Raw genomic sequence first — 12,448 nt, 5'->3', positions numbered from 1 at the left:
AAATCAGATCTCACCATTCAGACACAAGTCGCATGGCCAGGAATCAATGTATCTGATTTCAAACCACCTACGATGGTGGTTTGACATGTGGCTTGAAATATCAGATTTGTTGGCTATACAGACTGCAGGAAAAATAACAGATTCGAATCGGATATGCAAAACAAATAGGATTTGAGTCACTTCAAACTGCCAATGTGAACAAGGCTTATGTCTTCTGACCATTGCCTCTCATGAGTCATCCTTTTGCAGATCAATTTGCTGTGTAAGCCCACTGCAGAAGTTACTGCTGCAGAGGAAATGTCTGTTGGTGCGCTGTCTCTCTCCCACCACTAGGTGGAGAAGGAGCTGTACCAGTGGCCTGTCCAGTACAATAGTACAAGAGGAAGGAAACCTGTTGGGTCATATGATTGCTAGCTACTCTGTTGGAACAACTGACACTGTTGTTCTATTCAGCATGAAGTAGAGATTTCAGGTGTATAAAATAAGTCAGTTTCTGACTAAAAGCTGTCTCTCCTTAGTTCACACTACAGTGAGAAGTAACACTACAAACCACACTCCAAGCATCAGCTTTTTTCCATTAACTATTTACACAAATTCCATTTTTGTATGGCTGTCACACACAACCTTTCAGTCAGCCTGAGGCCTTTGTTTAAAGAGAGGTCAGGACGGGGTCAGCTCTGTCCCTGCCAAGAGCCCAGTGTGTGAGGATCGAGAGACACACCTGCACACACACAGTGCTACTGACCTATTGTCACTACTCCCACCACTGGCATTAGTACAGCACCCCTTGGGTCCTGCTCATTGAGGGGGTATTCCCAACAACTGGGTTAGTGTATTACCATTCAGACAGTCATTAAAGTCAGGCCTATTTCTTGTCCCTTTGTCATGCAGGTTACTTATACTAAACTGATAGCAATGCTGCCATAAATGGGTTATCTGCTGTGCTGAGTTCTGACATCCTAGGCACATTCACACTGCACCTTAGTCCAGGGCTAAGAGCCTGCTTAGCCCTGGGCTAAGGGAGATTTTAGCCCGGGGTTAAGCGAGTGTTCACACATGCACATTCTAAAGTGGGCAAGCACCAACCTTAGCCCAGGGCTAGTTGGCCCTGCTCCGGAGCAGGGTTAGCACCGGCTTTTTGGGGCTAGCCCGGAAACACGGTGCCAAAATAGCCAGTGGAAACAAGGTAAAGAACAACGCATAGTATTTTCACTGTCCAATCACAAAAGCTACACTTATTTTGCATATTCTTGTGATGCCTGTGACGCATTCTGCAGCTATTTTGATAAGTACATTTCTACTATTTCATCCTTCCTTCTGAAAAAAAAAACCGAACTCTACAGCTGGAAGGGCAACAAACACTAAATTTCCATCTTTTTTCATAGCTTTTTTATTGACATTTAATTCGATATTACTATGCATAATAATAATAATAATAATAATAATAATAATAATAATAATAATAATAATAATATTGCATGATTTTGCCTGGATCAGAAAGGTTTGTCTCAACCGTGCACAGCATTCTCTGTACAGGGGCGAGATCACATTTCAAAAGTGAAACATTGTTTCCGAGGTCAGACAGGCAGACAGCAAAGTTTATAAACCATCACTGTTGGAAACAAAATGCTAGGCTTGAAGCAAGAGGAAATAATGTCTTAATAAATACCTTACTTATAACATTGGTTGTGTGGCCGAGATAGATTGTTGGTCGCATGTTGTGTTTGTCCGTTAGCTCAGGGCATTGGAATACACGTGAATCCTTAGCCCATGGCTAAAGCTTAGCCCAGGGTTAACAAATGCTTGTGTGAACACAGGATAAGCTAGCCCAGGGACAGTCTTAGCCTGGGGCTAAGAACGATGCAGTGTGAGGACAGCAGATTGTAGCTTAATGCTAATAGCTGCCGATGTCATTCCGAGGCTGTGAATGCAGCACCTGCAGTGTTATTGTGAAGATAGAATTCTAGTGGTTAATTACATGGGCCTACAGGAAGTGGGTAGTGGAGGACTTCATTACCCACAAAGCATAGTGGCTTTCTTCTCAAACTGTGTTTTGACTGGTCGATCTCCAAGTCATTCCTAGTCAATCGCCAAACATTTCTGTAAAAAACCCAACGATAAAGCCTTGTGTTCCTTTTTTTTTTTTTTTTGGGGGCTGTTGGCAGTAGGTGCACCTGATTCAGCTGCCCTGCGTGCCGGGTAGGCGAATTGTTGCCATTTTGAACCATTTCATGTGGCTTAAGGTACAAACTCTGCCTTCCCGGCGGGCCCGGAGATCAAATCAAGTGCCCTATAGGCCTACCGCTGGCCAATCGTATGGCTCAGATTACCATGCCTGCCGTAACGTAACAGGCATAAAAGAAAGCTCCAGCAAAGTTGATACTGTGAGATTTCAAAACGTTAAAAAAAATTACTAGAGAGAGACTGTCAACGAATACAGCTGCTGTTTTTATGAGTGAGTTCATGTTTAAGTTCTTACTCAGCACTGTCAACACTTTGTATTCAACACTTTTATAAGCCATAAAATGCGCGTTCTTCCTATTTCCACTCAGCACTACAACAAGTACTGCAGCCATAATGAATGAGTAGGAAAGTATATCTATAGGCTTGCGTTGCTGTTATTATTAGCGGCTTGGGTTTTTCTAATATCTAGGAATATTTCACTTTCTCTGTTCATAGGAGTAACAACATGAATTTGTGTACGAGGCAGCACCATCAGCTGGAAGACGGAGTCCCTTTTTGGTACTGTAGGCATTCCTTTTGTCCAGGTGGGAAAGGGCAGTGTGGAGTGCAATTGAGATTGAGATTGCATCATCTGTGGATCTGTTGGGGTGGTACGCGAATTGGAGTGGGTCTAGGGTTTCCGGGGTGATGGTGTTGATGTGAGCCATGTCCAGCCTTTCAAAGCACTTCATGGCTACCGACGTGAGTGCTACGGGGCGGTAATCATTTAGGCAGGTTACCTTCGCTTTCTTGGGCACAGGGACTATGGTGGTCTGCTTGAAACATGTAGGTTTTACAGACACAGTCAGGGAGAGGTTGAAAATGTCAGTGAAGATATTTGCCAATTGGTCCTCACATGCTTTGAGCACACGTCCTGGTAATCTGTCTGGCCCCGCGGCTTTGTGAATGTTGACCTGTTTAAAAGGTATTTTTCACATCGGCTACCGAGAGCGTGATCACACAGTCGTCCGGAACAGCTGATGCTCTCATGCATGCTTCAGTGTTGCTTGCTTCGAAGCGAGCATAAAAGGCATTTAGCTTGTCTGGTAGGCTTGAGTCACTGGGCAGCTTGCGGCTGGGTTTCCCTTTGTAGTCCGTAATAGTTTGCAAGCCCTGCCACATCCGACGAGCGTCAGAGCCGGTGTGGTAGGATTCAATCTTAGTCCTGTATTGGCACTTTGCCTGTTTGATGGTTCGGCTGAGGGCGTAGCGGGATTGCTTATAAGCGTCCGGATTAGTGTCCCGCTCCTTGAAAGCGGCAGCTCTATCCTTTAGCTCGGTGCAGATGTTGCCTGACCTATATCCATCCTGCCCTGCCTTTCGAAAGTTTTTGAAAGCCAAGTTAACAAACAGATCACCGACCATTTCGAATCCCACCGTACCTTCTCCGCTATGCAATCCGGTTTCCGAGCTGGTCATGGGTGCACTTCAGCCACGCTCAAGGTCCTAAACGATATTATAACCGCGATCGATAATACACAGTACTGTGCAGCCGTCTTCATCGACCTGGCCAAGGCTTCGACTCTGTCAACCACCGCATTCTTATTGGCAGACTAAATAGCCTTGGTTTCTCAAATGACTGCCTCGCCTGGTTCACCAACTACTTCTCAGATAGAGTTCAATGTGTCAAATCGGAAGGCCTTGTGTCTGGACCTATGGCAGTCTATGGGGGTGCCACAGGGTTCAATTCTTGGGCCGACTCTTTTCTCCGTGTATATCAATGATGTCGCTCTTGCTGCTGGTGACTCTCAGATCCACCTCTACGCAGACGACACCATTTTGTATACATCTGGCCCTTCATTGGACACTGTGTTAACAAACCTCCAAACGAGCTTAAATGCCATACAACACTACTTCAGTAGCCTCCAACTGCTCTTAAACACTAGTAAAACTAAATGCATGCTCTTCAATCGAACGCTGCTGGCACCCGCCCACCCGACTAGAATCACTACTCTCGACGGGTCTGACCTAGAGTATGTGGACAACTACAAATACCTAGGTGTCTGGTTAGACTGTAAACTCTCCTTCCAGACTCACATTAAGAATCTCCAATCCAAAGTTAAATCCAGAATCGGCTTCCTATTTCGCAACAAAGCCTCCTTCACTCATGCTGCCAAACATGCCCTCGTAAAACTGACTATCCTACCGATCCTTGACTTCGGCGATGTCATTTACAAAATAGCCTCCAACACTCTACTCAGCAAATTGGATGTAGTCTATCACAGTGCCATCCGTTTTGTCTCCAAAGCCCCATACACTACCCACCACTGTGACCTGTACGCACTTGTTGGCTGGTCCTCATTACATGTTCGTCGTCAAACCCACTGGCTCCAGGCCATCTATAAATCACTGCTAGGCAAATCCCCACCTTATCTTAGCTCAACACCCACCCGTAGTATGCGCTCCAGCAGGTATATCTCACTGGTCATCCCCAAAGCCAACACCTCCTTTGGCCGCCATTCCTTCCAGTTCTCTGCTGCCAATGACTGGAACGAATTGCAAAAATCTCTGAAGCTGGAGACACTTATCTCCCTCACTAACTTTAAGCATCAGTTGTCAGAGCACCTTACCAATCACTGCACCTGTACACAGCCCATCTGAAATTAGCCCACCCAACTACCTCATCCCTATATTGTTATTTATTTTGCTCATTTGCACCCCAGTATCTCTATTTGCACATAATCTCTTGCACATCTATCATTCCAGTGTTAATACTAATTGTAATTATTTTGCACTATGGCCTATGTATTGCCTTACCTCCATAACTTGCTACATTTGCACACACTGTATATATATTTTCTGTTGTATTTTTTGACTTTATGTTTTGTTTTACCCCATATGTAACTCTGTGTTGTTGTTTTTAATCGCACTGCTTTGCTTTATCTTGGCCAGGTTGCAGTTGTAAATGAGAACTTGTTCTCAACTGGCTTACCTGGTTAAATAAAGGTTAAATAAAAATAAAAAAATAATCCATGGCTTCTGGTTGGGATATGTACATACAGTCACTGTGGGGACGATGTCGTCGATGCACTTATTGATGAAGCCGGTGACTGAGGTGGTATACTCCTCAATGCCATTGGATGAATCCCGGGAACATATTCCAGAGTATGCTAGCAAAAAACAGTCCTGTAGCGTAGCATCCGCGTCATCTGACCACTTCCGTATTGAGCGAGTCACTTGTACTTCCTGCTTTAGTTTTTGCATGTAAGCAGGAATCAGGAGGATAGAATTATGGTCAGATTTGCCAAATGGAGGGCGAGGGAGAGCGTTGTATGAGTCTCTGTGTGTGGAGTAAAGGTGGTCTAGAGTGTTTTTTTTCTCTGGTTGCACATGTGACATGCTGGTAGAAATTTGGCAAAACAGATTTAAGTTTGCCTGCATTAAATTCCCCGGCCACCAGGAGCGCCGCTTCTGGATGAGCATTTTCTTGTTTGCTTATGGACTTATACAGCTCGTTGAGTGCGGTCTTAGTGCCAGCATCGGTTTGTGCTGGTAAATAGATGGCTACGAATAATATAGATGAGAACTCTCTTGGTAGATAGTGTGGTCTACAGCTTATCATGAGGTACTCTACCTCAGGCGAGCAATAACTCAAGACTTCTTTAATATTAGACATTGTGCACCAGCTGTTATTGACAAATAGACACACATACCCCGCCCCTTGTCTTACCAGACGAGGCTGCTCTGTCCGGCCGATGCACGTAAAACCCAGCCAGCTCTATATTATACGTGTCATCGTTCAGCCACGACTTGGTGAAACATAAGATAATGTCCCGTTGGTAGGATAGTCTTAATCACAGATCATCCATTTTAATTTCCAATGATTGCACGTTGGCCAATAGCACGGATGGTAATGGAGGTCTACCCACTCACCTACGAATTCTCACAAGGCACCCTGAACTCCACCCCCTTTTTCTCTGTCTTTTCTTCATGCGAATGACGGGGATTTGGGCCTGGTCTCGAGAAAGCAGTATATCCTTTGCATCAGACTCATTAAAGAAAAAATCTTAGTCCAGTTCGAGGTGAGTAATCACTGTTCTGATGTCCAGAAGCTCTTTTCGGTCATAAGAGACGGTAGCAGCAACATTATGTACAAAATAAGTTACAAACAATGCAAAAAAACAAACAAAATAGCAGAGTTGGTTAGGAGCTGCCATCCCCTCCGGCGCCATTATTCAATCTAGTTAACACTATCAACGTTTCCCTTTACTATGGCAATTGTGATCGAATCAACGCAATATTAGCCCATTTCAATGCAACATACCGAAAGCCTTATTGTAAAATGGATTACATTTTTAAAAATCCTAATCAATCTACACACAATACCCCATAATGAAAGTGAAAACAGGTTTTTAGAATTATTTGCGAAAGAAAACTAAAACAGAAATACCTTATTTACATAAATATTCAGACCCTTTGCTATGAGACTCGAAATTGCGCTCAGGTGCATCATGTTTCCGTTGATCATCCTTGAGATGTTTCTACAACTTGATTAGAGTCCACCTGTGATACATTCAATTGATTGGACATGATTTGCAAAGGCACACACCTGTCTATATAAGGTCCCTCAGTTGACAGTGCATGTCAGAGCAAAACCAAGCCATGTGGTCGAAGGAATTGTCCGTAGAGCTCCGAGACAGGATTGTGTCAAGGCACAGATCTGTGGAAGGGTACCCAAAAAGTTCTGCAGCATTGAAGGTCCCCAAGAACACAGTGGCCTTTTGTTTATTTTTACTATTTTCTACATTGTCGAATAATAGTGAAGACATCAAAAGTATGAAATAACACATATGGAATCATGTAGTAAACAAAAAAAAGTGTTACAAGTTATTTGTGAAATTTCTTGCCATAATATGGACTTGGTCTTTTACCAAATAGGGCTATCTTCTGTATACCACCCCTACCTTGTCACAACACAACTGATTGGCTCAAATGCATTAAGAAGGAAAGACATTCCACAAATTAACTTTTAACAAGGCAAACCTGTTAATTGAAATGCATTCCAGGTGACTACCTCATGAAGCTGGTTGAGAGAATGCCAAGAGTGTGCAAAGCTGTCATCAAGGCAAAGGGTGGCTACTTTGAAGAATCTAAAATATATTTTGATTTGTTTAACACTTTTTTGTAGGCTGAATAATGTGGCTACTGTAGGCTGAATAATAGAACAGCCATTTCCATGTTAAAATGTTATGGGATGCATTTTCTCCATTGTTTTTTTATGGTAGGCCACTCTGATAGGCCTACATTATGATTAAATAGCCACAGTAGCCTACTTGGCCACTGTTAAAACTGTAACTTAAAGCGGTTAACGCCTCAGTGTTCACAGTAAACGGGCACTGGAAGTTGCACATTGGTTTCACAACGTTCAAGTTTGCACTCAGCAGACAGCAGAAATTTGCTCATTGCTGAAAAATATTAGAGGGACCATTGGTTGTGACCACACTGAATTACTCTCACAGTAGGAATAAGAAGTGTTTGCAGCAAAAGCACTGACAGGAGTAAGAAGTAACCCAGGCCCCAGACCTTGCAAGCTGGAGCTGTGCACCTCTGCAATACTGTCCTTTACTCCAGTGTGTGTGTGTGTGAGTGTGTGTGTGCACATGTGTGTGCAGGACTCACCCCGGGTAGCAGGCCCTCTGGGGGGGCGGGGGAGATGGCCTCTCCATCGGGGCCGCATGCACACAGGCTGGGGGAGATGGTGGGGGACTCGTCTATGAAGGGCATGGTCTCTGAACCGTCCTGACTCTTACGATCCTCTGCTGCGTCACCGTCATACCCGTCTGTGTTATAGTTGAAATCTGAAGGAGAGAGAGAAGGAGAGGGGTTAGGATACAGTGCATAAAGAATGATGGGCAATACAAACCCACATTGGAGAGAGAGTGCAAGATGGAGAGGGTGGGGTGAGAGAGTAAGAGAGAGCGTGGGGGGGAGCGGGAGAGAGAGTTGGGGGACAGCGAGAGAGAGCGTGGGGGGGAAAGCGAAAAAGAGGTTGGGAGAATGCCAAGAATGCCAAGAGTGTGCAAAGCTGTCATCAAGGCAAAGGGTGGCTATTTGAAGAATCTCAAATATAAAATATATTTGTATTTGTTTAACACTTTTTTGGTTACTACATGATTCCATATGTGTTATTTCATAGTTTTGATGTCTTCACTATTATTCTACAATGTAAAAAATAGTAAAAATAAAGAAAAACCCTTGAATGAGTAGGTGTGTCCAAACTTTTGACTGGTATTGTATATAACCAATGTACTGTATTGTAAGATGTAACTAAATGCATAATACCGTGCTCCGAGCACACAAATTGGAGCACAGGAGGGTCGGAGTATGAGTCCAAATCAAAGTATGGGAAATGGAGCACGGAGGGCACTTCTCAAATGCGTACTCCTTTTGTACATATTTTGAAGCCTGCATCGATGCAAGCTTCAACGGAAAGTATGCAAATTAATTTGACGCAACAAGTAAAAAATGACACATTTTCTTGAAATCAATGGCGGACATTATTTGAGCTGAAGCAAGAGAAAAAACACTGACTTCGGAATGAAATGTTGCCTATTCACATCTTATATGTTGCCTGACTACAATATTTTATCTTCATACATTAATAAATACATGCTGTGTTAATTTTGCCATGGTTACCTGCCTAGAATACCCACTGTGCATAGGTCGCAAGCCCATAGTAAGTCAATAGAGCTAACTGGCTAGCAACTACTGTTATCTAGCCAGACAGCCACAAATAATTGTTAGCTACCTACCCATGAAGAATTGCCATCTACCTTGGATAACATTGGATTTAGTTCATTTTTGCCTGTTATATCTATCTGGTTAGCTACATTATTACGATTCACATATAGCTAGCTGATAGTTATGAAGTAAAACATTTGCTTTGTGTATATCTTGTTTCGTCTCTATTGTCATTGTCCTGGCTAGGAGGAAGGTTCAGTGAATGGGTATGTCCATAGTAAGTCAATATGGCTTACTGGCTAGCTGGCCACGAATAATTGACATCTACTGTACCTTGCATAACATTAGTTTTAGGTAATTTTTGCCTGGCAAGCTAGATAACACCGATTCACATATATCTAGCTGATAATTATGAAGTAAAACATTTGCTTTATGTATATCTTGTTTCTTCTCTATTGCTGCCATTGTCCTGTCTGGAAGAAGGTTCATTGAATGGGGAGATGCAGCGTGAGGTAATACAGTAGGGGGAGTGCTACTGCTTCTCAAATGTGATGTTTTATGCGTTCTCTACACTCTCGTCCTAACAAGAACGTACTCAAGAGTATGTCCTCGGAGAATGCACTTGGAACATGAGTGTGGAGCACGGTAGTATGCATATTGAGAAACACCCTGTGTGTACCCATGAATGTCTAGGACCTTCAGCTAGAGAGAGATGAGAGCCATGACTCTGGCTATAAAGCATCTCTCCATAACACACAGTAGCATTGAAATTATCTAGATGTGATGCCCAAATTGAAAATTAAAGCGGTATCAGACAGAATCTGAAATCCTCAGTGGCATATAGGCCTACATAGACAATAGAGCCCTAATATGAACCGGACCCAGAGAGGCGGGACCAACCCATCTGTCAGTCACTGACATGGCTGACAACACACAGCCAATGGACCACCCACCTGTCACTCAACTACCACGTCCTCCCCATACACCACAGGGGCTTGTCTATGTTGCTATGCAATGCGTCATGCCATCTGGGCATGAGAGCCAGCTGACTGAGCACAGAGCTATAGAGCCATTCTAACTGCAGCCATATGGCTTAATATGCTTTATTCAGCACTGCTTATTTAAAATATAAACCTTCTGTAGATGACTGGTAATTGAGACTCACGTGACGCCCTACGGACCCCTTTTTATGCCACTGTGTAAATCTCATTTCAGCATAATTGATTTTTAATAAAACGTGAGACCAGCAGCCTGTGTCATCGTTGCCGGTATTGGCTATTAAAATATTGCCATTGTGGTGTATGGTAAGTAAAATATGACAAGGAAAATCACATGATGGGGAGGTGAGGTTAAATTGTGGAAACATTGTCTGGCAGGGCAGTCACTCGAGGATAAGGTGATTTGTTTCGGCCTTCTGAATGCTTGATTTAAGACTGGATTTATGTCTGTCGATAAAAGCATCTGCTAGAGCTAAAAGACTCAAATACAAAATGTAGACTTGAACCCATTCAACCCAATTTCAAGAGAGTATTTATTTATTACGTGATACACTACATGGCCAAAAGTAAGTGGACATCCCTTCAAATTAGTGTATTCAGCTATTTCAGCCACACACATTGCTGACAGGTGTATAAAATCGAACACACAGCCATCCATAGACAAACATTGGCAGTAGAATGGCCCGTACTGAAAAGCTCAGTGTCTTTCAACGTGGCACCATCATAGGATGCCACCTTTCCAACAAGTCAATTCGTCAAATTTCTGCCCTGCTAGAGCTGCCCCAGTCAACTGTAAGTGCTGTTATTGTGAAGTGGAAACGTCTCATGTTTCAGCATGACAATGCCCCAGTGCACAAAGCGAGGTCCATACAGAAATGGTTTGTCGAGATCGGTGTGGAAGAACTTGACTGGCCTCCACAGAGCCCTGACCTCAACCCCATCGAACACCTTTGGGATGAATTGGAACGCCGACTGCGAGCCATGTCTAATCACCCAACATCAGTGCCTGACCTCACTAATGCTCGTGGCTGAATGGAAGCAAGTCCCCGCAGCAATGTTCCAAAATCTAGTGGAAAGCCTTCGCAGAAGAAAAGCAGCAAAGGGGGGACCAACTCATTATTAATGCCCATGATTTTGGAATGAGATGTTCGACGAGCATTTGGTCATGTAGTGTACATAATTCTATTGTCATGCTACGTTGTTAGTCTAAAGCTTTTATTACATAGCCCAAATGTATTATCTTTCCTTATATTATCTACAGAGGTACAGAGGCCTGCATGCTTGGGAGAGAATCACCATATCATCAGATAGATCTACATGAAGATGGAGAATGGATAACGCCCTCAAAGATAAATAAATAGCCTAACACTCCTATTATGTTGCGGGTCAATTTGACCCATTTCCACTTTTGAGTTAACCTCTCTTTTTCTCCATGAAATTAAATGACTTTTCCTCGTTTAGGGGTCATGAACCTAACTGCAAAATGTGGGCACACTGATATGTATTGGAATGCCTGTGTAGATTTTGTATACAAACATGATGTTTTGGGTCATTTTGACCCAAAGGCTTTCATGTGTATAGATATTTGCACAAATCCAAAATAAACAAGTGTCTTTGATGTATTTTGTTTTGACTGGTTCTGGTTGCACTTTTATAATTATGTTTGAGTGAAAAGGAGATTTCCCAAGCTTCTCCTTCTCAGTGCAGAGCAGCAGATCTCTGACACAGACACTCAAAAATGAGCTGCAAAAAATGTTCAGTCAATGAAGCCTTATCACAAATTCTGGACTGTGACAGTGAAATAGAAGAAGAGGTTTCAGAGACAGAGGACATTTCAGAGGACATTTCAGACGACAATGCTGTTGATGATCCAGATTGTGAATTGTTCCCTCCATCAGATGAGAGAGAGAGCATGCAACAACCATCATCCAGAGAAGAGAGGACATGGAAGTCTAAAGCTGGTAATATAGAATGGTCACCGTCACCACAACGAAGTCAAGGTAGACTGTCATCATCCAACGTAATCAAAATTGACTGTCTTGAGTGTGTTTAAACTGTGCGGGTCAATCTGACCCATACCACAATGGACATAAAAAAAACTCAGCAAAGCACCAGGGTTAAGACAGTCAAACATTCCCAACAAACTGTCCCAACATTCCCTGCTTTTCCATAAATCCCAGTTGGAAGATTCACAGAATAAGCTGAAAATCCACTCTAACTAGTGGACTGCCACCTCCTACCCATCTCCCATTATGGTGTATCCAGTGTGAGGGGGTTGAGGGGGGGGTGAGCGCAGTGCAGACTGGAAAGGCCCTCCGGTCTAATACAGGGAATGTGGTGAATGTAGGCCAGCCAGCGGGCCTCTGCTCTGTCTCTGTCTCTACACTATCACTACACTGCCTGCAGCTCTCCAACACACACACACTGGCCTTTACTGTCTGTCTCCACTGCTCTCTGTTTATATGTTTGCCGGTATGTCTGTGTTTCTACCGGTATGTTCCCATTTGCATGTTCTTTGCGCACACTGTGTGTGTGTGTCTATCCGT

At 43.4% G+C, this 12,448-nt stretch overlaps 1 protein-coding gene across 3 annotated transcripts in view; it reads right to left on the bottom strand.

Annotated features, from left to right (window-relative positions):
• The window catches only part of LOC121573554 (active breakpoint cluster region-related protein-like), a 233,031-nt gene that overhangs the window by 123,000 nt on the left and 97,583 nt on the right, over window positions 1-12,448 (bottom strand). For all 3 annotated transcript variants that reach the window (XM_045222618.1, XM_041885631.2, XM_045222619.1), the window contains exon 2: window positions 7,843-8,021. In XM_045222618.1, coding sequence (XP_045078553.1) covers window positions 7,843-8,021 — 179 coding nt within the window. The remainder of the gene's footprint in view (window positions 1-7,842; window positions 8,022-12,448) is intronic.

The sequence above is a fragment of the Coregonus clupeaformis genome, chromosome 9 (genome assembly GCF_020615455.1).
Source record: "Coregonus clupeaformis isolate EN_2021a chromosome 9, ASM2061545v1, whole genome shotgun sequence".
Taxonomy (NCBI): domain Eukaryota; kingdom Metazoa; phylum Chordata; class Actinopteri; order Salmoniformes; family Salmonidae; genus Coregonus; species Coregonus clupeaformis.
This window is presented reverse-complemented; position numbering and strand designations above follow the sequence as displayed.